Raw genomic sequence first — 23,210 nt, forward strand, 5'->3', positions numbered from 1 at the left:
TAGTCAGCTTTCAAGGGTTTGTTTTTGCATTTAGCTTTATCTGACCCTTTGTTGTTTTTATTTTTTCTATATTTCACAAATTAGTGAAACCATCTGGGATTATCTTTTTCCTTCTTATTTATTTCGCTTAGGAAATAAAGGCTCTCCATCTTCATTTAATGCTGGGGCGCACAGATTAAGTAGCTGGGTCTGCCTTTCTAGCGGTGTAACCTTGGGCTTGTTCTTCACATTTTTACACTTCAGTTTCCTCATCTATAAAGACATGCTAACCAAATACCCAAAGGGAGAAACCTGGGCTTTGGATCAAACCCATGTGTGTGTCCCAGCACTGCCACTTGGTCACAGGATATGTGAGCTTCTTCTTTCAAACTGTGGTGATAGCATTTCTGAGTTTAGAGTGGTTGACAGGGTTTATGTCAGACAGTAAATGCAAACCACGTAGCCTTGTGCCTGACACATATGTTTGGAGCAGTAGATGACGTGGTTTGCTCTTCTCAAATTAAAACCAATTACACACAGGTGCAATTTAAAATGAAGCAAAACCCAAACTCTCTGAACTCAATTACAAGTGTAAAGATCCTCTCTCTTCCTTTATTACGACCCCTTTCCATATATTTATTTTTGCATGAACATTTTACTACCATTTAATTCCTACTCCACCCCCACCAAAAAGACAGAGAAGTATCTTAATTACTACACAAGCGAAGGAGGGAGTGGAAAATACCCTAGCCTGTGTCAGGGGTTTAAGCCTCCAGGCTGTCTGTGTGCCTGGTGTTCACCTGCCCTTCCCGTGTGCAGCTCTCTATCCCTCCAGTCTCATCGCACAGGTGACTTTGTAAAGTAGGCTTTCTCAGACTGTGGGTGAGCTCCAGTCCCCAGCCGCCCCTAACTGTCCTTCCCATCTCTGCTTTGGGACAGAACTTGTCCATCCCTGTGCGGTATTGGCCCATAATAGCTGGTCAATAAATATCGGTGAAGTGAATGAGTCATTAGCTGTCTAAAAATCAGAACCACCCCCCAAACACAACACACACACACAAACACACTCCAATTTTGGCCACCAAAGGTATGGAAGGCAATGTGTGGATCCCAGGGAGCTACTGCTGAGCACCTGGGCTGGTCTACCTGGTCTTTCATCTACAAAGCCTCCTCCTGAATAACAGCCTGCTGGGCAGTAAAATGGGCTGGACTGACAGTGATAATGTGAGTGCTTCTGTGTGTGTGTGTGTGTGTAGGAACACATACTCCAGCCTGTGTGTGTGTCTATGGACAAGTGTCAAGTGTGGATGATGATGATGAAATTGTACCTACATATGGCTCCAATTCTGGGAACTCTATGCATCTTCAGTGCCTTTCATCCCCTGAGACATCTCAGCAAATGTTAAGTAGAACAACCAGAAATTTTCTGTCCAATTTTCTCTGCCCGTATATCGGAAGACAGAGGGTTTTTAAATTTTGTCTCATGATTATGCTCCCTGGACTGAGGAAAGCCTTTCATGTTCACCTGACTGATCTCAGAGTCTTGCACTTGAGTGGGTGCTTTCAGGACTTCCAGGGGTGTCTAGGAAATTGTGAGCAGCTTCCTGTCCAGCAAGGCCACCTGAGCGTGGGACAGCTACCACACCCTCCTCCCGACTGTTCAGAGTCCACCCAGACAACTGGGGCTTTTGGATAAGGTCCAGGTAAAATGCTTGGTTAAGCAGGTTCAATTTGAAAGAAGATCCAAGCCCAAGCCATTTCAAATTTTGCTGAGGGCATGTTCTGGAACAGTGTTGCTATTGCTTATGGCAGGGCTGCATGAGATAAGTGTAGAACTCACGAGTAAGCATCCAGAGACTTCTATAGAAATTTGACAAAGTCAGTTTATGCTTAAATAATAATAGCAACAAACTTGGCTCATATTTGCTGTTCATTTTTCTAGAAACTTGTTTTTATTATATTTTTCAAAATTACAGTCCATGGCTATTGATAAAAAAAAAAAATCTCTTATCCTTTGCCATAGGTAATGTGACAATCATTGCTCTGCTTTATACCTTATTGTAACATATTTCCTAACATCTGCTTTCAAAGACTGAAACTCTAGGAGGCCATATTTTGGAAAACTGCATTATGATCAAGGTACGCAGCCCTATGTGCTCAAAGGGCTAATAGGGCCCCTGCCTCTGAATTTTAGATGGCCCCAATATCAACATCTCCCCATCTAGCCTGTGGCCACCATCCCTTCTGACCTGGACCCATCACTATGACAGCCTCTTTACCTTCCCTTACTTTGTCCTAATCTACACTGGTCACCATTGCCAAATGACACCACATCCAATTTCTCTTCCAGGAACACCCTCATGATTATTTCAGTCTAGGCTGTATTTTCTCCTCCCTGTTTCATAGACCTTGCAATTTACGTCACCTCCCCAAATTCCTCTCTAAACACAGGTAAAGGATCACAGTTGGCCTCAGGAGAATCAACTAAAAGTTTTCTAGTGACATTTATTCCTGGGCCCCCCATTAAGAAATTCTCTTGGAAGCTTTGAGGGGGAAGTCCTGCAATCTTTCATCATGGTGCGTCCCTCAAAGTGATCTAGACACTCAGACAGACTCAGAATCATCATCTCAGGCAACACTGGACAATAACCCCTCACCCCTTCTCCCTTACCTCTCTGGCAGTCAGGGAGAAGGCTAAGAAAGGCTTTCTGCTCCACATGTAGGATGCCCTGGGGTAATTCTGTCTGCTCCTGGAAACCGAGCCAGTAGCCTTGGGCTTCACACCAAATGAATTTAGAGGAACCGCTCCTTCCTCTACTGTGGTAGATTACCAGCTCTGGCTTCAGCGGAAGCACAGATGCAGGCCCCGGCTATGAATGGAGAGAGCCATTTCCAGGGTGGTGTTGCTGGAAACACCACTGGGAGGATTCCCATTCCTGCCTCACTGAACTGGGCTTGGCCACATGACTTGCTTTGGCCAGTAGAACATGGCAGTGGGTAGTTCTGAGGGCCACGTTTAAGAAGTGTTGGTGTATAATACGCAAAAACAAAAAACAAAAACAAAAACAACAAAACAACAAAACCGTGGGTCCCCAACTTTCTCAGGAAGCAGTCAGAACAAATTATTTCTCTCCCAAAGTTGGAGTATTTCTCAATGTTCTCTTCTGATTTGGCCAAGGAGATACCTCCAAGGAGGTGAAGCCAGGAGTTGTGCAGAAGAGGAGCAACATTCAGAATGCAGGACCAGGACACAATCAAGAACCTTCCTTCCTCCTAGCATTTTTTCACAGTATTGTTGCATTTCCCTGGACCAGTGTCTGCCATGCAACTCTACTCCCCCCACTTTCAGAACTGTGTGACTACTGCTTCCCCTGGCCCCCGCCCCACCATCATTTGCTGTGTATACGTGTGGCAGACACCTGCAGGATTATGCTGGAGAGGTATAGAAATCCGGCAACTTAAAAGCAGCCTTCTGAAAGATAATTCTCCCAAAGGGGAAATAATTAACTCAGCTAACCAGGGTAGTTTCCCTTGGATTTATAGAAACTCTTCTTTCGTGTGTTCAATAAACACGAGCATTCTTTTCCCCAGCAATTTTCCTATCTTGCTACAAATGTATTATTGGTGCAAGATGAAGGAGCTATTCTTGAAGAATCTTTACTTTTATGGCTTTGAAAAACATTTACAATTCAAAAGTATAGGCTGCACACATTTTCAGCCTTTTTGTAAAGATGGCTTATGTATAGTTTTTATACTCCAGTTATGTAAATCTCTTTAAAATAGAGATTGGTTGTGCATAGCTGCAAAACTTATTTTTAAAAAATAAAAGACCACAACTCTAGATGATACTACAGGACTGCAGGACTTTTCGTTTCACTGAATGACATTTCAAAATTGGAGCCAAATTGTGATCTCTTCAGAAGATATGGCACAAATCTGCAGTCTGTCAAATGTGCTGGAAACCTGGAAGCCCACGTGCATGAGGCTGGAAACAGGCTGCTCCCTCTCCCTGTGGGGCTGCATAAGCCATCACAGAAGACTGGAGAGGTGCTTGGCAAAGTATATCATGGGTTTTGAAATTTCTACATATCTTGGTGCAGGTAATACACCCCTGAGGAAGTCATCCAAAATGCATGCAGAGTTTTGCTCAAAAACATTCACTGCTACAAGAAAAGGAAAAATAGCTAAAGCCATATAGTCACACTGCCCTATGTAGCTGCAAGGCCATGGTCAGTCACATTGATCTTTGAGGGGTATTAAATCAGTCACATTGATCTTTGAGCTGAGGGAGTGTGGCGGGAGAGCGTTTCTGATGTGGGAAGATACAGATGGCACAAAGTTAAGTGGAAAAAGAAGAGAGTTCAAATGACTGTGTATGAAGTGATTATGTATATCATAAAATAGATAATATTGCATTAATTGGATCATGAGGAATTTTATTGTGATTAGTAAGTTTTTTTTAAAGATTTATTTATTTATTCATACAGAACTGGGGTACAGGCCAGAGGTACAGGGGCAGTGAGAGGATTCACCAGAGACAGAGCGGGGAGCAGAACAGGCAGAAAGATGAAGTACACTGCTGAGGGGAGCAACGGGTGGTCAGGAGAGGTCTGCCACGCCATGTGGCTCACCTCCGGGGCAGTGTATCGAACTCATGCTGAAGTGGCTTTAGCTTCTCAGTGCTGTGCTTTAACCGGCTGCACCACCAGGGAGGGCCCATGACTAGTAAGCTTTTTAATAGTCATTTTCCAAGGAGTATAAAACACCTTATAACCAGAAGAATGTTCATGTTAAGAAGTGGTGGGCTGGTTGCTATTTATTGTTACCTGAAAATCTTCTCCTCCTTCTTTGCTTGGAGGGGGACAGATAGACATACTGCCTCTTGCCTTTGCCACCTACAGCTTGCATTGGCAGGGGTAAGTTCATCCATGCACTGGGTGTTGTTTTGCATTCAGTAATTAGGAGTGTTAGAAATCCATGGCTGCTAACAGCCTTCTTAGAGCTGGGGGGGGGGCGACACACTGTCAACATTTGCTTCTGGGCCCGGAGCCAGGGAGAAGACTACTGAAGGTGGGACATTCAGCCAAAGTGAGGATGTCATTAACCAAACCCCCCACGGTGGCTGGGTTCTGTTCTTCACCTGCTTCATCTGTATGTCACTGCCACCACCCAGGGAGGCAGCCAGAGACAGATATTGGCACTGGGGCTACAGAGGGGTTTCTGATCTCCAGCAAATGTGTCATTGCTGAAACAAGACTTGCCAAATAACCCACTTCTCATAAACTGTGACCAAAAGTGAGGTCACAATTTACTTTACTGATCTTTTATAACCAGATGATTAGAAAGGATCCTCTAGAGCTACCTAGTTTCTAGAAACCCCTAACAGGAGCCACAGGCACCATGGCCCCCTGCATGTCTACTTGTGTTTAGGGTCCACTTGCCACACCTGCTGCTCCATGGTGAGACCTTGCCTCCCCACCTGACCAATGGGTACTGGTAACCCCCAAAGGGGTTCTCTGCAGCTGCAGGTTCTCTGAAGCCCTGAGAGCACAATAGCTGTGGCTGGCTGGGCTGGGCTGGGAGATGAGAGGAGAAGGGACACTGGTCCCACAGAGGCACATCTGGGGCTTGCTCTGCCCCTTGGACCAGGTAAACGCTGGTAATTTTGCCCACAGCTTTACAGAATGTCTTTGAACACACTGTCTACTTCCACTGGCCACAGTGGTAATCTCACCACATCTGACCTAAAAACTAACATGGAAACAGATAGCATTTCATTGACGTCTGCTCAGTTTTTCCCAAACCTCCCTGGGAGCCCAGGCTTTGATCTCTTGTCAACTAAAGAGCAGGAGATGAGATGTTGAGCAGCACGCACAGACCCTGGAAGGCACAGTATCTAAACACCAAGCTCCCTGTCCCTCTCCACCTGCTCAGTGCTCCTGGAGCTGAAAGGACCCCTACTCTCCATATCAGTGGTGCCTGCTCTGGGAAGTCTTTCTGAACCATGGGGCCCCTGCTCTCTGCTCCTGTTGCCCCTGGGCCCTCTGGTCACTGCTCTGACTTCCCAGTACCCAAATGATCTGTTCATTTGCCCACTCTCTTTCACTGCTGAGGTAAGAGGAATTGCTTGTGGGTGGGATGAGCTGCTCCCACATCTCGAGTGAGCAGCTATTGGGTGTGGCAGAGAGTGAGCGTGCGTGCAGCACCCCTAAGACAGGCCTGGCAGATGCTCAGTTGTGCTGACTGTGCTCACGACTGAGTTCACTTTGAGATGATGATCTGCCCACGTCCTCCTCCCCCTCAGGGCTGAATTTAGGGGACCCAGAAACCTCTGAAGCCCATTTTCTCTCTCTCTCCTCTGGAGGCCCAGAGGAGCAGGGTGGAAGCGTCCCTAATGCAGTATTTATGCAGAGGTCTTTACACACATTAAGGCGTCTTCCAGTAGGCAAATCAGCACCATGGACAGAACCATTTGTTGCACTTTAATGATGGGCTCTGTCAGCACTGTCAAAACAGGTTGTTAGTCACAGAGGAGTACCCCGTGGGGGAGGAGTGCTGGCCAGCAGGCCTGAGCAAGCCAAGAGCGGCTGCCCTGGGGTCACCTATGGCATCAATGGGCCCAGAGCTCAGTGAGAACTTTTCCAGTTATTGAAGGGGATGGAAATGGTCCGTTGTGATTTTAAAAAATTGAAATGAAGACTGCAGGATTGCTGCCATCTACTGCACTCCATCATGCATGATTATGGGCATAGGTGTCCTCCTTTACATGTGGGGAGCTGACCCAGGCAGGAGTGATTCTCCTGAGGTTGCAGGGTGGGTGAGAGCCCTGCCTGGATCCCGGCCCCCACACTGCCCCTCTCGCCCTGTCCATTAGTACCGTCTTACCCTTTAAAACCAAGGACATGATGCTGAGTTCACAGCCCAGCCAAGCCTAAGGCTCTCAGTGTGTGTGTGTGTGTGTGTGTGTTCACTGGGGTGTCTTCTACCCATGTTAATTATAACATTTGCATGACAATTTAAATTTTGCAAAGCACTTCCACATCTAGAACCTCTTGTGGTCTTCTTAACAATCTGAGAAAATAACTGGCCCAAATAGTCTCAATTTATGGTTGAGAAAACAGGCTCCAGTGGGGCAGTGGCTTCAGCAAGACTGTGACTGGTCACAGTAGCCAAGGGCTGCCCCGAGCCCCTCAGCCCACTTGCCCTGCTCTCCCACACCCCTGCCTCATTTCCTCTCCACAGCTGGACTCAGGACCTGCACTCGGAATGGGAGGAGTCAGAGGAAGACTGTAGAAGGAGTAGAGGAGAGGAAGGTAGAAAATGGGCACAGGGCGAGGAGCGAATATGACAGAGAGCTGAAAGACAGGAAGATGAAGGAGCTGGGCTTTAGGAATGAACCTCCAAAAAGCTGGGTTCTACCTGCAGAGCAGAGTAAAAGGTGGGTCATTTGCTCAGTTCTCTTTGACAGGGGAGGAGCCATACTTTATTTAAAGCTAAACCTCTAAGCCTCAGGCTCATGCTGTTTCTCTGCCCATGAGAATGTCAGAGGCGACTCTGGGCGCAGTTACAGTAGTAACTGAGAGATCAAGATTTTGCAAGCCTGGTTTACTTTCATATGAGTTGCCATTTCAAGAGGATTTGGTAATGGGGTGGGGCCATGAGAGGAGCAGTGAACATCTTTCAAGGTAAGTCTCATTACCATTTTGTAGACTCAGTGGCCAAGAGGGAGGTAAATATGCTAAGGCCTACAGGCTTTGTGTCTCCCCAACACTTTCAGGAGATGCCCCCCTTCTTTTAAAATAATATAATATTATTTTTATTATTTTCTCCCCTGGCCCTTTATACTCCTGCTTTGAGTGAAACCATCGAGTATTTTTCCTTTTCTTTCTGGCTTATTTCACTAAACATGTTCCCTTCTAGCTCCATCCATGTTGCTGAAGAAAGCATGTGGCTATCTTTTTGATCACTGAGTAATATTCCATCGTGTATATGTACCACATCTTTTTAATCCAATCATCTACTTTTGGATGCTCTTTAAAAAAAGATTTATTCATTTATGCATACAGAACTGGGGTACAGTGCAGGGACAGTGAGAGGATTCACCAGAGACAAAGTGGTGACAGACCGATAAAGTACACTGCCAAGGGGAGCAACAGGTGGGTCAGGAGAGGTCTGCTGTGCTGTATGGGTCACCTCCCTGGCAAGGGATTGAACTTGTGCTGAAATGGCTGAAGCCAGATTAGTATTGCGCTTTAACCCATTGTGCTACCAGGGAGAGCCTAGGAGGTGCCCTTTAAAAGCTACTTATATGTTATCCTTTGAAATGCCCAACCTCCTTGTTCTAGTCCCTCCTCCTGATGCTTTGGTGTCTCTGGGTAGACTGGTGTGACATTGAAATTGAATTTCAGCTCTGCCAATACCAGCTGTGAGATCTTGGGCAAGTCACTTTTTCTCTCTTAGATTAAATTTTTTATATTTGTAAAATGAGTTAGATTTGTTTATCTCACAGGGTCATTCCTGTCCTCTGTGCAGTGAATCTTGCTTTGGACTTTTATCTACTCCTGGCCTACCTGAATCTGTCCACTTGATGTCCCATTCTCTCTACCTTGTGGTAGGAACTCCAATAAACTCCTTTCCCCTAGGATGTCTGTGGACAGTAATTTTCCTGCAGGTGTTAGAAGGCTTTCCCTGTAAAGGGTCAGCAGTGAAATATTAGGCTTCATGGTCCATCTGGTCTTTGCTGAACAGACTCAGCTCTGTCACTGCAGTGTAAAAGCAGCCTTGCGATAGTGTGTGAATGAATGAGTGTGTTTCTGGGCCAATAAAACTTTATTTATGGAGACAAAAATTTGAATTTTATATGATTTTATGTTCTATGAAATATTCTTCTTTTGGATTTTTCAACTATTTAAGATGTAAAAACCATTTTTCAGCTCATAGTAGCACAAAAAAACAGGCGGCCAACTACATTTAGCTCGTAGGCTGTAGTTTGCTGATCGCTAGCTTAAGAGTTATTCCTGCCACAGGTCTTTGCATTGTAAGTGGGAATCAGGCTTTAGAACAAAAAGTCAGCATCCTCATGGTGGACTCTTGTGTGTCCTGGCAGGATGTGATGAAGGGAAACGAGCCCAGAAAGGAGCTGTGCTTTCCTTGGTCTTCCTGGCTCTGCCTTCAACGCACCAGCCTGCAGTAAGGGTAACAGTTCTAGGCAATCCCCTAGCGACCACCACTCCACCTTCTGACTCTTGCCTCATCCCATTTCCCTAAGCAAATCTGGATGTTTTCCCAGGCTTACCACCCTGTGATTAGAAATCAATGCCTTTCATGTAGTGAAACCTAAGCCAGCTCCTCAGTGTATTTGGTCAATAATTGATTTGACTTTTGGAAAGGGCAGGGTAAGGCTGGTTGACCCTGGGGCCTGGCCTTTTTTTCCTCCTTGTCAGGGTGGTGGGCTGGTGGACAGCCACAGTGGGTACAGAGGGAAAGAGGGTCCTCTCTTGACAAGGCTGAGCAGGGATCTGTCCTCCCCAAGACGTGTGACAGCCAGCCTTGTCCCTTTGCCCATGGGGTCCCAAGGGAGCTGTCTGAAAATCTAACCTCTTTTGCTGCCCACTACTTTGAATTGGTTTTGGAATAAGTGCAGGACTTTAAATGCTTTTCTCGAAGTGCTTCACGTACAAGTATGCCAAGGAATAATCTACCTTTTCAGCTGGTCTCCTTGCCATAATCTCCATATCCCAGCTAGCCTGTGAGGGGTTGGCCAGGGACTCCTTCTTTCCCAAGAACGTCCTTACCACATTGAGGCATGAACACCTCTGGGTTCCCCACTGCCCTTGGGGCTGCACAGAAGACCCTCCCTCTGATATGTGGCCTCACTGACCTATCCATTCTTCTCCCCACCACATCCTGCTCCTCCCCACCTTCCTGATTTCTGCTCAATAATCTGAAGCACTCTTTTCTGTGCTAAGACAGGTATCATTTTTTTTTAATTTTAAATTTTTACATATTTTTGTGCATTTTTCTATCTCAGTTGCAATTCCCATCACCAAATCACCCATGTCCCATCACCATAGTCCAGTGCATTTCCCTCCCCCCACTGTTTTTGATCCCATTCCCCACTCCACCCCCACAAAATGTCTCTGATATACACATGTTCATCATTATCATTATTTTCTCGCCTGTTCCGTTATATTCCTGCTATGAGAGAAACCATCCAGTATTTTTCCTTTCCTTTCTTGCTTATTTCACTAAGCATGATCTTTTCCAGCTCCATCCATGTTGCTGCAAAAGACATGTTTTTTTTTTTGATTGCTGAGTAAAAAAAGATGTACTACATCTTTTTAATCCAGTCACTCATTTTTTGGCATTTGGGCTGTTTCCATGTAAGACAGGTATCTTTTAGGATCTGGCCCAGGTGCATATCTCCCTAAGTCTCCTGCAAGGATAAGGTTGTCTCTTTTGTGTCCTCATCGCTCTCCCTGTAGCAGCTTTTATCCTCAGCATTGCCATTATCTTCTTCTGGAAGTGTCCTGGTAGGTCTCATCAGTCCCTATTCCTAGCTTGCAGCACACACTGGGCCTTTACTAGAGGGTGAATACATTCACTCCAGAAATATTTCCTACCTTGTAATGTCTCACAATGCAGATGACTAAGGGGAAATTAATTTAACTAGCAACTTCATGCTGCTATCTTTTCAAAATAAAGTGTTAAATGCACTCTAGGTGTTTAAGAACTCTTTTTTGCATGGTCTTCTTACTCCAAGTGAAGGCCATGGACCAGCAAACATCCAGATCTCCCCTAACTATTAACTCAAGAGTCTGCATTTTACCACCTCCTACTGCCTTCCAAGCACACTCAGGTTTCAGGTTTCAGAAGTCTTCCTCTATATAAACCTCCCTCCCTCCTGGTTGTGGAGTGGTGGAACCACTGGGACAATTGCATGCACCTGGAGAATTCTGCAAGCCCAAAAGAACAGAAAGGAAGTGGTTAAATCATATGCCTGCCTCTCCTTTACTTCCTGTGTTGAATAGGATGCTTCACTCTGAAGGTGAAAGGAACCGTGGGTGCATGCCAGGGGCGTGGGAACAGGTGAGAGTGGGTGGAGGGGTGCTGGGCAGACAAATGAAGAGCCTCATTCTTTCTTCCACTCAGACAGGTCCACTGTTCTGAGGACCATCTTCTTCCCCGGGCAGCTGAGAGTGAGACCCTTTGGCAAATCTCCACCCAACCCTGCAGAGGGAGGGTCATATCAGAGAGACTTAGAACAGGTACAAGAATATGAAGGACCAAATTGTATTCTCTTGGTGACTCTTGTTGCTAGGGAGAAGTCAGCTGGAGGACGAAGACCTACACAGCTGGAGCCCTGTGGTTGGTTTCTGGGTGCAAATTCTTGTTTCCTCTGGGGCAAGCTGATCCCCTCCTCCACCCACAGGTGACTTACGTTAATAGGCAAGATCTTAGCTTATTCAGAGGTGGTAGGTGGGAAGGTCAGTGAGTTCCAGGGGCTGTAACAAGTGTGGCTGTGCCTTCAGGAAGCCCGTGTCATTTCTGGGAAGACAAGGCTAACCCACAGGTACGAGATGGAAAGTGGAAAGCCACAGATTCACAGAAAATGCCTCGGCCAAGGTCTGTGAGGCAGTCTGTAAGGTGGCAGCATGGCCAGGGTCTCAGGAGTCCCAGGCTGGCTGGGAAAGACCAACAGCTTGCTGGGAGAACAGGCCTTCCACTCCTGGGAGGGGCTACTGTCATGGGAAATGGGGCCACTGCCTTGGGGCATCCCTGGGGCCTTGGGGTTGTCAAGGGACCTTCTGACCTGAGAAGGAAGGGAAGACCTGGCTCCTCAGACAGTTGTCTGAGAGTAGCTGATTGCAGCAAGGGCTGGGAGCCCTTGGAAGGCCCCCGGAAGAGCTCCAGGGGGGACAGGAGGCTCCTGAGCATGATGAATGGCTTTCACTGTGCTGCAGTCCATGCCTGCCTGGAGGGAAATGACTTAGAACAGGTACAGGAATTTGAACTGCCAAACTCATTTGCCGGGTCTCTTGTTGCTGGTGTGAAATCAGCTGTGGGGGCTGTTCTAGACTGTTGAGCCAGGCACCTGCCCACACACCCTGAGACACAGATGGATCTGAGGAGCTGGAGGGACTGTGCAGCTCCTCACGCTGACCTTCACAATTTTGGCCACCCTCTACTCTACCCCTGACCTCATCAATCTTGCTTCTTCTTCTTCTTCTTTTTAAAGATTTATTTATGTACACTTACAGAACTGGGGTACAGACCAGAGGTGTGGTGGTGAGAGGATTCACCAGAGACAGAGTGGGGAGCAGAACAGTCAGATCTCCTGAGATACACTGCTGAGGGGAGCAGCGGGAGGCCCAGGAGAGGTCTGCCGCGCCATGTGGGCCACCTCCCTGGGGTATCGAACTCCTGCTGCAGTGGCTTCAGAGATCTTCATCATGTGGTGCTTTAACCTGTTGCGCCACCAGGGAGAGCCCTGATATTGCTTCTTATTTCTCCCCAGCCCCTCTCTCTCCAGACCCTAGCCCAGCCAGACTGGCTCCCTTAGATTGTTCCCAGGGACCCTGAGGGCTGCCCTCTCTCTGATTCTCTCCTGCCCAGGGCAGGCTTCACCCCACACCTGCTTCCTCTTATGCATCCTGCTTTCCCCTGGGAGTCTGGAGACCTCTCACAGTAAGGGGCAGCCTGCTTCACCTGCAGGTAGCAAAGGACACTGGTAAAACACTCCAACTTGCTCTTTGAAGTGAGAGGGAGGCGGTCAGGAGATGTGTCTGGGACCAGTGGCCATATGCTCTTCCCCAGAGAAGGTGTCCTCCAGCTGCAGTCCTGGTCCAGGGGAGAGGAGAGAACAGGCCCTAAGATGGGCCAGTCAGTGATGGGGGCTCTCCGGGTTGGGGCTGGGGCAGGAATGGCAGAAAGGTCCTCTGACCTCTTCCTGAAGGGCCTGTCTACACTCTGAAAACCTGCTGTGATGACGCCTGGGGAGAGAGACACAATACAGTATCCAATGTCAGCTTCTGCCACTAAAGGCGAGACAATAGGTGGGGAGACCACTAAAAAGGGGTTCACTGATGTTCCACATGCTGGAATTGCTTTGCCTGACATGGTGAATGGATGCAAGGAATTGTTGTTCCCCTCTTCGTTGTTGCATACAAGGGCACGTTTTTTGCCCCAGGATGTCACTGACAGTCATTTGACACAGCCAATTGCTAGCTGGCGCCTGGCCCTGCCTGGGCTCTGGGGACACAGCAGTGCACTAGCACGACCCACCCCTCCAGGCATCTGCTGTCTCGAGAGCTGCAGGCAGTGACGTGCACCCTGGATAGGTGTCCCCATGCTACACACGGAGCCACACATTATTAACAATTTTTTCTTCCTAGATTGTGTAACACTGAGATAAACACAAACTCTGTTAGGAAATCACATTTTAAATATAGGTACAGGAATGTAATTCTAAATCTGTCAGTGTCTCATTTATCAAAGACAAAAATGATTGGGATCATTCTCCAGATACAGCTTTGAGTTTTGTTTTGCCATTTAAAATTCCATTGTGAACATTTTCCCTGCTTAGAAAGCTTTTATATTTATTCCGGCTTTCCTCTTCAAAAGCAGGCCTTCAATGGGACCAGTGCTTACATGCTACATAAAAACAAGGTGAGTATTTACTCAGAGATTTTTAAAATTTCAATCTTTAGCTCATTCACGTGCTCATTCATTCATTCATTCATTCAGTATCAGTTTCTTGGGTATCTGCTCCTGGGTTCAGATGTGAGTGCTGCCTAAGAAATTTGGTGGTGAACAGGAGACAAATTTCTTCCTCACAGTGCTTACCCAAAGCAGAGATCAGACTCCTTGAGGGGACACAGGGTTTCCCACCCTGCCTTTATCCTCTTTCTATTTCTTTCTTGGCCCTAAATAGCCTGACTCTGGTTCTTTCCATCATTTATACCTCAACTAAGCATTTCCTCTTTTCTACTTTGTTCAAAGGCCAAAAACTATGCTCTCTCCATCTTTCTAGTTGCAAGATCAAGGGAGAGAATTGTTTAGTGATGAACATTTTAGAAGATACCGTCTAAAGGGGAGTGGCCCCAGGTACTTCCTTGGCGGGTGGGGGGGGTCTCCTTTGGTATCACGAATGCCTAGCCACCTGACCCTGGCGAAATGGATCAGCAATGGATGTTGCACTAAAGGGTAGCTATTCGAGGTCTGTCCAGGGGCCTACCAGGTGGCCTGGCACTAGTTTAGAGCTAGCTAGAGGATGCTGGGATGTGAGGGTGTGAGGTAGGGATAGGGATAAGGAAGTGAGGATGCATCCCTATTAACTAGCACAGTTAATTTCACCCTTTATACAGGAAGTAAAAGTGAGAGAGAGGGAATGCCAAAGGAGGCCTAAAGTTTATGGGCTTATCAAGAGAAGGCAGTACACAGACGGTAGTAGGTAGAAGCCACCAGCAGCCACGAAGGGCTGTGAGTTAGGAGTGGACGGTAGCCTGCACCAGCAGCAACGGGAGCAGAAACAGGGTCAATTGAGCAAGCAAAATTATGGCACAGATATAACCACAGCACTCCTGCTCTGCTTCTCAACCTGTTGTTACCGCCACGAGAGCTGAAGTTAATCCATAAACCATCCCCTTTCTGTTAGGTCTATCTCTACCTCTGGCCCTGCTCTCCTCACTTCTGAGTTTGATGATAGACCTCCATCCTCTAAGGGTCACTTTGCTCTGTTTTCTTTTCATTTTCCTAAAAGATCTAAACTAGCAAATAATAATAATAATAAATCATCTCCATTCAAGGCATGGCTCACCCAGTCCCAGAGTCAATGCTTAGAAAGCTCCCAGTCCAGTGGCTGGATTCTGGGTCTCCAGCCTTTGTTGTCTGACCTCCACAGACCCAATGGACGTGCCAACTGTCTCAGTTGTGAGAGATGATCACACCCTGAATGCACCGGACAGACAGCACTCGGAGAAAAAGAGTAGGCCTGCTGGTGCTTCCTCCTGAGCACGGTGAGGTAGTTACTACTGATTCAAAGGTGTCATGAAATTTGAGAAAGGGTACACTGGACATAGTGGGACATGACCTTTGATGAGTTTCCTGGGACATTTTCAGTTGTAAAATGGGGATAATAGATCACCTGGGAGTTGTGTCAAGAAGCTATCCCATTTCTCACATCAGAGAACATTTTCAACCTTCCTTAGCTGTGTGCTGTGATGATCTGAAGATGATTCCAGCACCTTCTATACACCAGGCCAAGCTGCCTTCACTCAACAGCAAGAAGGTTAGAACAGATCTACCTTGCCAGCCAGGCTTGCAAACCGGCTTCACGTCCACCTGCACCAGTGTGTCCTGCGCAGCGGGCTTCTGTCCACAGTCATAGGCTGTCACCAGGATCTCATACTGGCGCTGTTTGTCATAGCTCAGCTTCTCAGTGTTCCGGATGTTGCCTGGGTGCACAGAACATGCAAAATCAATCATTTCAGATCATGTTAACCACTGGTATCCCTTCAATGTGATGCTCTCTGCTCCACCAACTTTCACCAGAGGAAATGATTTTTAGGCTTTGGTAGCAGACTCCTAGGAGCCACAAGCTGGGGACCCCCGAGCAGGGGGCAGGGGAGCTTGAACACAGATCCTGAATCCAACAGGTGTGTGTTTATAAGTAACGGGTGTCAGAAAAAACCCTGTAAGTTGTGCCCAAGTGACTGTACGTCCGATGGAGGACACAAGGAACTCATCTGCCATGGAAACTCTGGGAAAAAGATGGAACTCTGGAAAAAAGATGGAATTCAGGAAAGTCTGAACACATTTTTTAACATCTGGGCTCATTGCCAGAAATGTTTGCTGCCTCTTCTCACATTATTTTGTTACCAAGTAGGAAGTAAAATCAATAAGAAAATGTGTGACCTCCCTTCCAGAAGCTACACAGAATAACAGATTACTTGCCCTGATGACAAAGATTTTTTTTTTCTCCAAGAGACCAAGCAATTTTTCCAAGCTATTTGTGTACTTTAGTTCCTAATGGCTTGATGCTGTGTTTCAGAAATAAATATTTGTAATTAATGTGCAAAATTTTAATTCAATACTCTTGCTGGAAATATAATTTTGACTCTCAGAAACTAATAAAGGCTGAGTGCATTTATTACTTTTTAAGTTTTTGATTCCAGGAGATTAAAGTCTTCCTTTACTGAGGATAATTTCATTCTTGTTTTTCTTTTTTAGGGGGAAAAAAAACTGAAATGAAGAGAACACGCTTTAAGAGACAAACTACCAAACAAATAAGCAGACTGGACTAGCTTCTGTATTTCATCAAAGTGAAGGGAAAACTGTTAATGAGATTTCTTCCATTCAACAGTTGTAAAATTGTTTATATGAATTGACAAGACACGGACTAAGTCAAGAAACTTTGGAAAATTAGAAAAATCACATATTTTGAAGCTATAAAAATGGGATTCTCCTTGTCAACCAAACAGTAAAACAGGATGCAGTAGTAAGCTGTGAGCTGAGGTTGCACTTGTGGGTCTCTGTAGTGGACGGCAAGGGTCCCTGTGGCCAGGAGGGGGCGTGAATTTGCCCAGGATATTGGACCGAGAACTGGAATGATTTATTCTACTTTCTCTCTGGTTATAAAAATGTGCCTGCAGCTACTGATCTGAGGTAGAATTCAGTCACGAAAAGCCAGTCAGAAATCTCTGAATAAAACTGCGTTTGAGTTTGATATATTTCTGGCTGGGGACTGCTGTTCAGAATACTTTTCATTTCCCCCCAAATATTTGTTTCACCTTCATCTTGGAGTCACACAAGCCTGGAACACGCGGTGTTGACCTGTACCATTCCCTGTGGGATGGGGCTCACACACCAGTTGTGGGTGCAGGTGACACCAGGGAGGGCTTCTGTTGGGTGGAAGCCCTCCACCAAAACTGCAGTATCATCAAAGGGAATCTTGAGGAAAAAGTTTAACTTTCTTTATCTTCCAAGTTAAATGGCCCTCCAACGATACACTTCTTAGAGGAGGAAGTCTCGGGGTTTACAATCCTGTGACATTAAGTAGACCAAACACTATTGATTGTGCTAGAAAAATAAACACAAGCCAGCAATCCTTGGCTCAATTTGTTGCAGCTTCACTTCCGTAACAAGTCTTAATGAAACTGTCTGAGAAACGAATTTACTCTCTCTGGCGCCACAGACTTCATGCATGTGAGAACGGGCTTCAGCGCACAGAATTTGAAGCAGTAGGTCCCACAGGCGCATATGACTATCATACTCCATTGTGGCGAGGAGGACTGTGTTTGCATAAGACACACATTTTCAAAATATTGAAAGGTCACGAAAAGTAGTTCATTTCGCTTCTGTTACAATTGTATTTCCCTTAGCGCACCCATGTTGGAATGCTTTTTCCTACCAGGGCTTTCTCAGAAGGGCCGAGTCCACAGTTAAGTTAGGTGAGTCATGGTCCCAAGATCTATCTCTCTGGTCTAAAGAAACTTGGGAAGCCCACTCTCAACAAACAATCAGAGCCTATCTGGTAGTCTCAACAAGCAATCAGTGCCTACCTGGCTCAGTGCCTACCTGACAGGTTCGTGAAAGTGCTATGTGAGGCCTCAGGTATGGTGAGGAGTATGGAGTCAAGCTCACTGGCCTGTCCCCTCCTTCTGATGATCTTCAAATCATTATAAGCCTCTGGAAGCTATTTGGCCAATAGCTTTGAAACTGCAAGTATCTTTTGGGCATGCATTTCCACAGCTAAATATATTCTAGAAAAATCTAGGTGCAAATATGCTGAAGCATTACTCGTTACATTTGAAACAGTAAAGAAATGGAGTGGTTGACAGGAAGGGAAGCACTAAGGATGAATCTAGCCATTCAATGACAAGTTGTTCACGACTAAAAGTGATTAAAGTGATTATTGAGGTTTTTTTTTTAAGATGGGAAAAATCCATATAATAGAACAATAAATAAAAAAAGCGAAGATAAGGAAAGTGAGAGAAGTGTGGCCTTATTTTTGTTTCAAGACATCAGAAAAATTATCAGAAAAAAATGTTAGAATGTCAGTAGTGGTAATGTTTGGTGTGATTATAGATGACTTAGTTCCTTTTCTAAGCTTTCCAAATTTCTCACAAAAGGCATACACCAAATCAGAGTTACCTCTTCGTAATTTTAAACTGGGGATTCATGGGGAGTGAATAACCTGCAAAACCCCAATCACCTGGGTAAATATCTAGTATCAGGCACCATGCACAGAGCACCCTCACATGCCAGGGGTCCTGCAAACCAAACACGTCTCTATGCTCTCCATCACACCTGTGGTCTCACACCACACTTTCACTAATCTACTAGGTAGGCTCTGATTGTTGAGAATGAGCTTCCCAGGTTCCGCCTGACCAGAAAGATAGATCCCCTGCCTCTCCTTGGGACCTCACAACCCCACAAGTAGTTTGGGATTGCCACTGCCAGGGTTTCACAGGGGAGGGATTCTTGGGGAGGGCGATCAAGGACCTCCTATTGGATGAGGTTGAGTATTGAGTTAAGACAGGCAGGATGGACACAAAATGTTTTCTAGCCTCCCTGATGTCCTGATTCCCCATTTTTCCTCCAAAGAAAGCCTGGAGGGTTGAAGTATGCAGGAGTCATTACCCGACACCACAGGATTTTAAGGAGCAGGCCCCTTACTCAGCAGGGCATTTCTTATGTGCATGCAGAAAGCTTCTTCAAGGAGCCAGGAAGGTCGCTGGGAGAAGTGATGGAGAAGGGCCAAGTGGAAGTCTCATTAGACGGGAGCCAGTTCTTGCGTGCCCAGGGCCCTGCCTTCATTACTTGGAGAACTGCTTCTGTAAACCTCGCTATCGGAGGCCTCCTCTCCCAGGGAGTGCCCACTCTCCTCTACATCTTATGTTGTAAACCAACGTCAGAGGCAGAGGCCTGGCAAAGGACCATCTCTCACTTTTAATGAGACAGCTAGGGAAATAAATTGGCATATGTTCGTGAAATGGCTCATCAGGGTGAGTAATTATCTCCATGACGGGGGCAGTTTACCCTCCATGAAAGAATCTGCATCTCATCTCTACAGGGTGGTGACACTCCAGAATGAAGACAGGAGGTCAAGTGGCGCATGGCCACGCATCACCGTTACCTCCACTTGTCTAGTCTTGCTCTCTACCAAGGACTTGTCACTCCCTAAATTCCAAAGCTTTCACGAACATAGATGATAGTACATAGCTGGTTGCCGGGGGACAAAAACCCAGGGGAGAAAAAGGAATATAAAATAGTTGTTATAGAGTAGTGTGCTTGTGTGGGGGGTGTGTGCCCACATGTGTGTAGTGTGCATGCTAGTGTTGTGTGTGGTGCATGTATATGTGTGTGTTGTGTGTATATGTATATGGTGTGTGCTTGTGGTGTGTGCTGTGTGTGTGATGTGCATGTGCGTGGTGTGCACACACAAGTGTATATGTGGTGTGTAGTGTGTGTATGCATGCCATGCATGATGTGTATATTTGGTTGTGTATATGTGTGTGCTGTGTGTATGTGTGCATGCATGTTTGTTGTTATAGATGTGGTGTGGGCGGTATGTATATGTGTGTGGTATGTGTATGTGTGATGCATGCACACATGTGTTGTATGTGGTGCGTGTGTGTGGTATGTGTGGTGTGTGGGAGGGTGGGGAAAGGCCAGCCATTTCACAAGGCCTTCAGGGAAAGCTGTCAGAGAACAATTCCAACAGGTTCTACTAATTAAAATCAGCTTCCTCTTGGTCCTCACCAAACTTAATGAAAGCCCCGTATTTTCTCCTTTACTCTGTGCACTCATCCATGTCTGCACAATCCGCACTGAGAAATGCCCAGGTGTGTAATTGTCATTTCTACTTGTTCTACCATTTTATAAGAAATGCTGCCTCATTACAGTTTTTCTGTTTTATGAATGTTGGTTTCATCTTGTATGACAGATCACAAGCTACTGGAGGTCACGGTGAGGCTTTCACCTCCTCCCCCGGGAGGTTTGCTGCAGCTCTCGGGGTGTTGATGGCTGTATCAAAGAGACAAGTCTCTCCCTGGTCTCAACACTGGAAAACACCGTGCTTCTCTGGAAGACTGGCAAGGAAGAGATGGTATTTCCCTCTCTGCAGTTGGTCTGGGGCTAATCATTTCCTCACCCTGGTTTGCAGCATGCTTTGTGAACCTTCACCCTTGATGCTATCTGATGTTCTTTTTTACTTTGAATTTTCTCTCTATTAATGGTAAGCTCCATGTGGTTAGGCCCATGTCTGTTTGAAATAAATTCTATCTCCAGGTCCAGTGCCCAATACCATGCCTGGCATAAAACAAATGTTTACAGACTGGATAAACTTCAGGGTTTGCAACTTCTGTGTCTTTATGCAGTACTAAATCCTATTCTCAACAACATGGGGATTATATCCCCATAATCACATGCTGGTATTGCTAATTCCACAATATTCTTGATGATTACTCCTCATTTGATTAGTATCAGGATGTTGAAAATCACTGTCAATGGGGGCTGAGGAGATGGGGTCTCTGGCTATGGAGTTTACACTATTGTGACATTTTAATTAATGGTGATCGGGCAATATCCACATGACATTACAGAACTGTTTTCAGCTCAGTTCAGGTTAGGCTTGGGGTAAGCTGGGAGGATTCTTTCATGTTTCATTCTCATTAGGGTAGAAATTCTCAAAGGGCATCGACAAAAGCTTTAATGAATCTAAGCTTAGAAGTTGTTTCAAAACCTCTGTCAGCATGCTTTTGGGAAGAAGGCAGATTGTTGTGATGGGAAGTGATGTTATAACTTGTTGAATAGGAAAGGGACCCAGGTATGCCCGAGTGGGGAGCATGGCTCACATCTGACGACAACCAGAAACCAGACTCTAGCAGTATCCAGACACATGACACTGGCGTTCTAAAGACCTTATGTCCTGAGCAGGTTTCTGAGGTGTTTGGGGGGTGTTTTAGGCCTGCTAGGTTCCTACTCATGTTAAGATCATCCCCGTTAGTGCAGGACTGAGTTCTGGTTACAGAGCCTAGATCCAGAAGGCGGGGATCTAGTTCATTCAGAGCTCTCGCTTCTGAGTGGGGTGGTGGAGTTGTTCCCCGGGGTCTCACTGCACGATCCCTGCAGGACACTCACCATTTCTATCGATGGCAAAAGGCACGTCAGTGGTGACGATCTCGTAGTTGCAGATCTGGCTGTACTGGGGGGAGCAGTCCTCATCGATGGCCTCCACCTGCAGGATGCTGTCATAGATCTTGCCTTCGGTCACCACAGCCTTATAGGCAGGCTCTTTGAAGGTGGGTGCAAACTCATTGATGTCCTTCACCTGGATATGAACCACAGCCCTGGGGGCATACACCAAAAAGAAGAGGAAGTGGTCAAAGAGAATTAAGTCATTCCCTAGAGCTCCATGGGCAATGTCCGGCACCCAAGGTCAAGTGAGTGGAGAAAACCCACGTCGGTTGGTCGGGGAACTTGTCATGGCAGGGTTCCATTCTCCCTCTCGCTGGGGAGCCCTCTACCAGTCTACACCCTTATCGTCTAAGATGAAGCCACTGCAGAGTTCTTTGGCTTTCCTTGTCACCTTCCCTATTCCTTGCTTTAGTCACCAAAGTCAGGAAGTGGTCATGCTTATTGCATGTTAGGCCCCAAGCCAAACTCCATCAGGGAGAGAATTACAACTCAAAAAAGTGTTCTGACAGGGAGAGAAGGACCTGGATGGGCAGAAACCCAGGAGAAAGGTAGCAGAGATGGACTCAGGGAGGACTTCCCAGAAAACATGACACGTGAACTCAGCCCTGACAGTAGAACAGGCATGTCCTCAAGTGAGGCAGGAAGAGGCTATTCTAGGTGTAGAGAGGGGCCTGGCTGATACCTTCAGGCATCAGCTGGAGGAGCTGATGTGGTCAAGATGGCTGAGGACCTGGCTGACCCTGGGCACATACACACTTGGAAGTCAGCATGTGACAGGTGTGGAGCAGGAAGTGTGATGGTAGAAAGGCTGAGGGGTCTCTGTCAGGCCACTCACTTGTGTGACTTCTTCCAGGCCATCTCCCGGGGCCCCGCGCCGCAGTCGTAGGCCTGGATGATGAACGTGTATTCCTTCTGCAGCTCGCAGTCGATGGGGCTTTTGGCACGGAGCCGGCCCTCTCCAGATGTCTTGTTGAGCACCACGGCCTCAAAGGGCAACTCTTGCCCATGTATCTTGAATGCACAGATCTCCCCTGCAAAAGGATGGACGGCGAGAGTGAGGACCTTGGGAACCACAAGACCCAAGACCAAGCTTCTGTGGGGCCAGATTTGCGGACTCCAAACCTTCAGGCCATTTCCTCCACAAAGAATATTGTGAAACCAGAAGAGGTCCCCAGAGATCTGGACCAATGTGCTCATTTCATGGACCGTGAAACGAAAGTATTTCATGCATGGAAATGTCACCCATCAAGTATATTGGGCAGAAAAGAGGAGCCCCACTGTGCAGGATTATCCTATTTTGTCAGTTTTCTAGCTGGTTCACCCTTTGCCCTGTTTGAGATTAAGGAATTCACCCACAGTCAAAAGACAATTGACTGCAGAAAAAAGGAGGAAAGGTTCAAAGTTCCACCACCTTTGTCCTGTGACAGCATCCTCAGCCCTTGCAGGTGTGGTTTGTGGACCAACACCAGGAGCATCCCCAAAGCAGATTCCCAGACTCACCCAGCAACCAGAATCTGCATTTTAATAGGTTTCCCAGGTGCTTTGCTTGCTTACTAAATCAGAGCCCCATAGTTCTCCTTCCTGCTCTCCTTGTTTAAAACCAAAATTGTTGCAGCCACATCCCCCACCCACTCCCTCCAGCGGGTCTCACCTCTAATTCCTCTCCCCGTTCCCCACCAGTACCTTCCCTGTGGGGCCAGGGACAGCACTCACATTTGCAATTTTCTCTTAAAACAGTGGGGGTGAGTCTGTGTGTGTCTCAGGGTTCCTGCAGAGTCTGAAAAACTAACTTCTTAAAGCGCTGAACATATTGTTCAGCTGGGTTTATGTGTATTATAGCTATTTCTTTGGATTAAAATGATAAGGGCATGAAAACGCCTTCTTTTTCTCAATGGATGGATATTTGTTTCTTGAACCCTAGCTGCAAGTAAGTAAGCCCTGTAGCATGCGCCTTGGGAAGTACTGAACATCTGAGCACGTTGTTTTCTTCCTGTACTGAGTAGCTTGCAGCCTTGCTGGGGAAGATGGTG

General features: G+C 46.5%; 1 protein-coding gene across 1 annotated transcript in view; it reads right to left on the bottom strand.

Moving 5' to 3' along the window:
* The window catches only part of CLSTN2 (calsyntenin 2), a 599,321-nt gene that overhangs the window by 138,283 nt on the left and 437,828 nt on the right, over nt 1–23,210 (bottom strand). The window contains exons 3-5 of the mRNA XM_004682158.2: nt 22,016–22,211; nt 21,124–21,332; nt 15,285–15,434 (exon numbers count right to left, since the gene is read on the bottom strand). Of these exons, the coding sequence (XP_004682215.1) occupies nt 15,285–15,434; nt 21,124–21,332; nt 22,016–22,211 (555 nt within the window). The remainder of the gene's footprint in view (nt 1–15,284; nt 15,435–21,123; nt 21,333–22,015; nt 22,212–23,210) is intronic.

Source organism: Condylura cristata, unplaced genomic scaffold, assembly GCF_000260355.1.
Source record: "Condylura cristata isolate star-nosed mole 26May11 unplaced genomic scaffold, ConCri1.0 scaffold00014, whole genome shotgun sequence".
Classification (NCBI taxonomy): domain Eukaryota; kingdom Metazoa; phylum Chordata; class Mammalia; order Eulipotyphla; family Talpidae; genus Condylura; species Condylura cristata.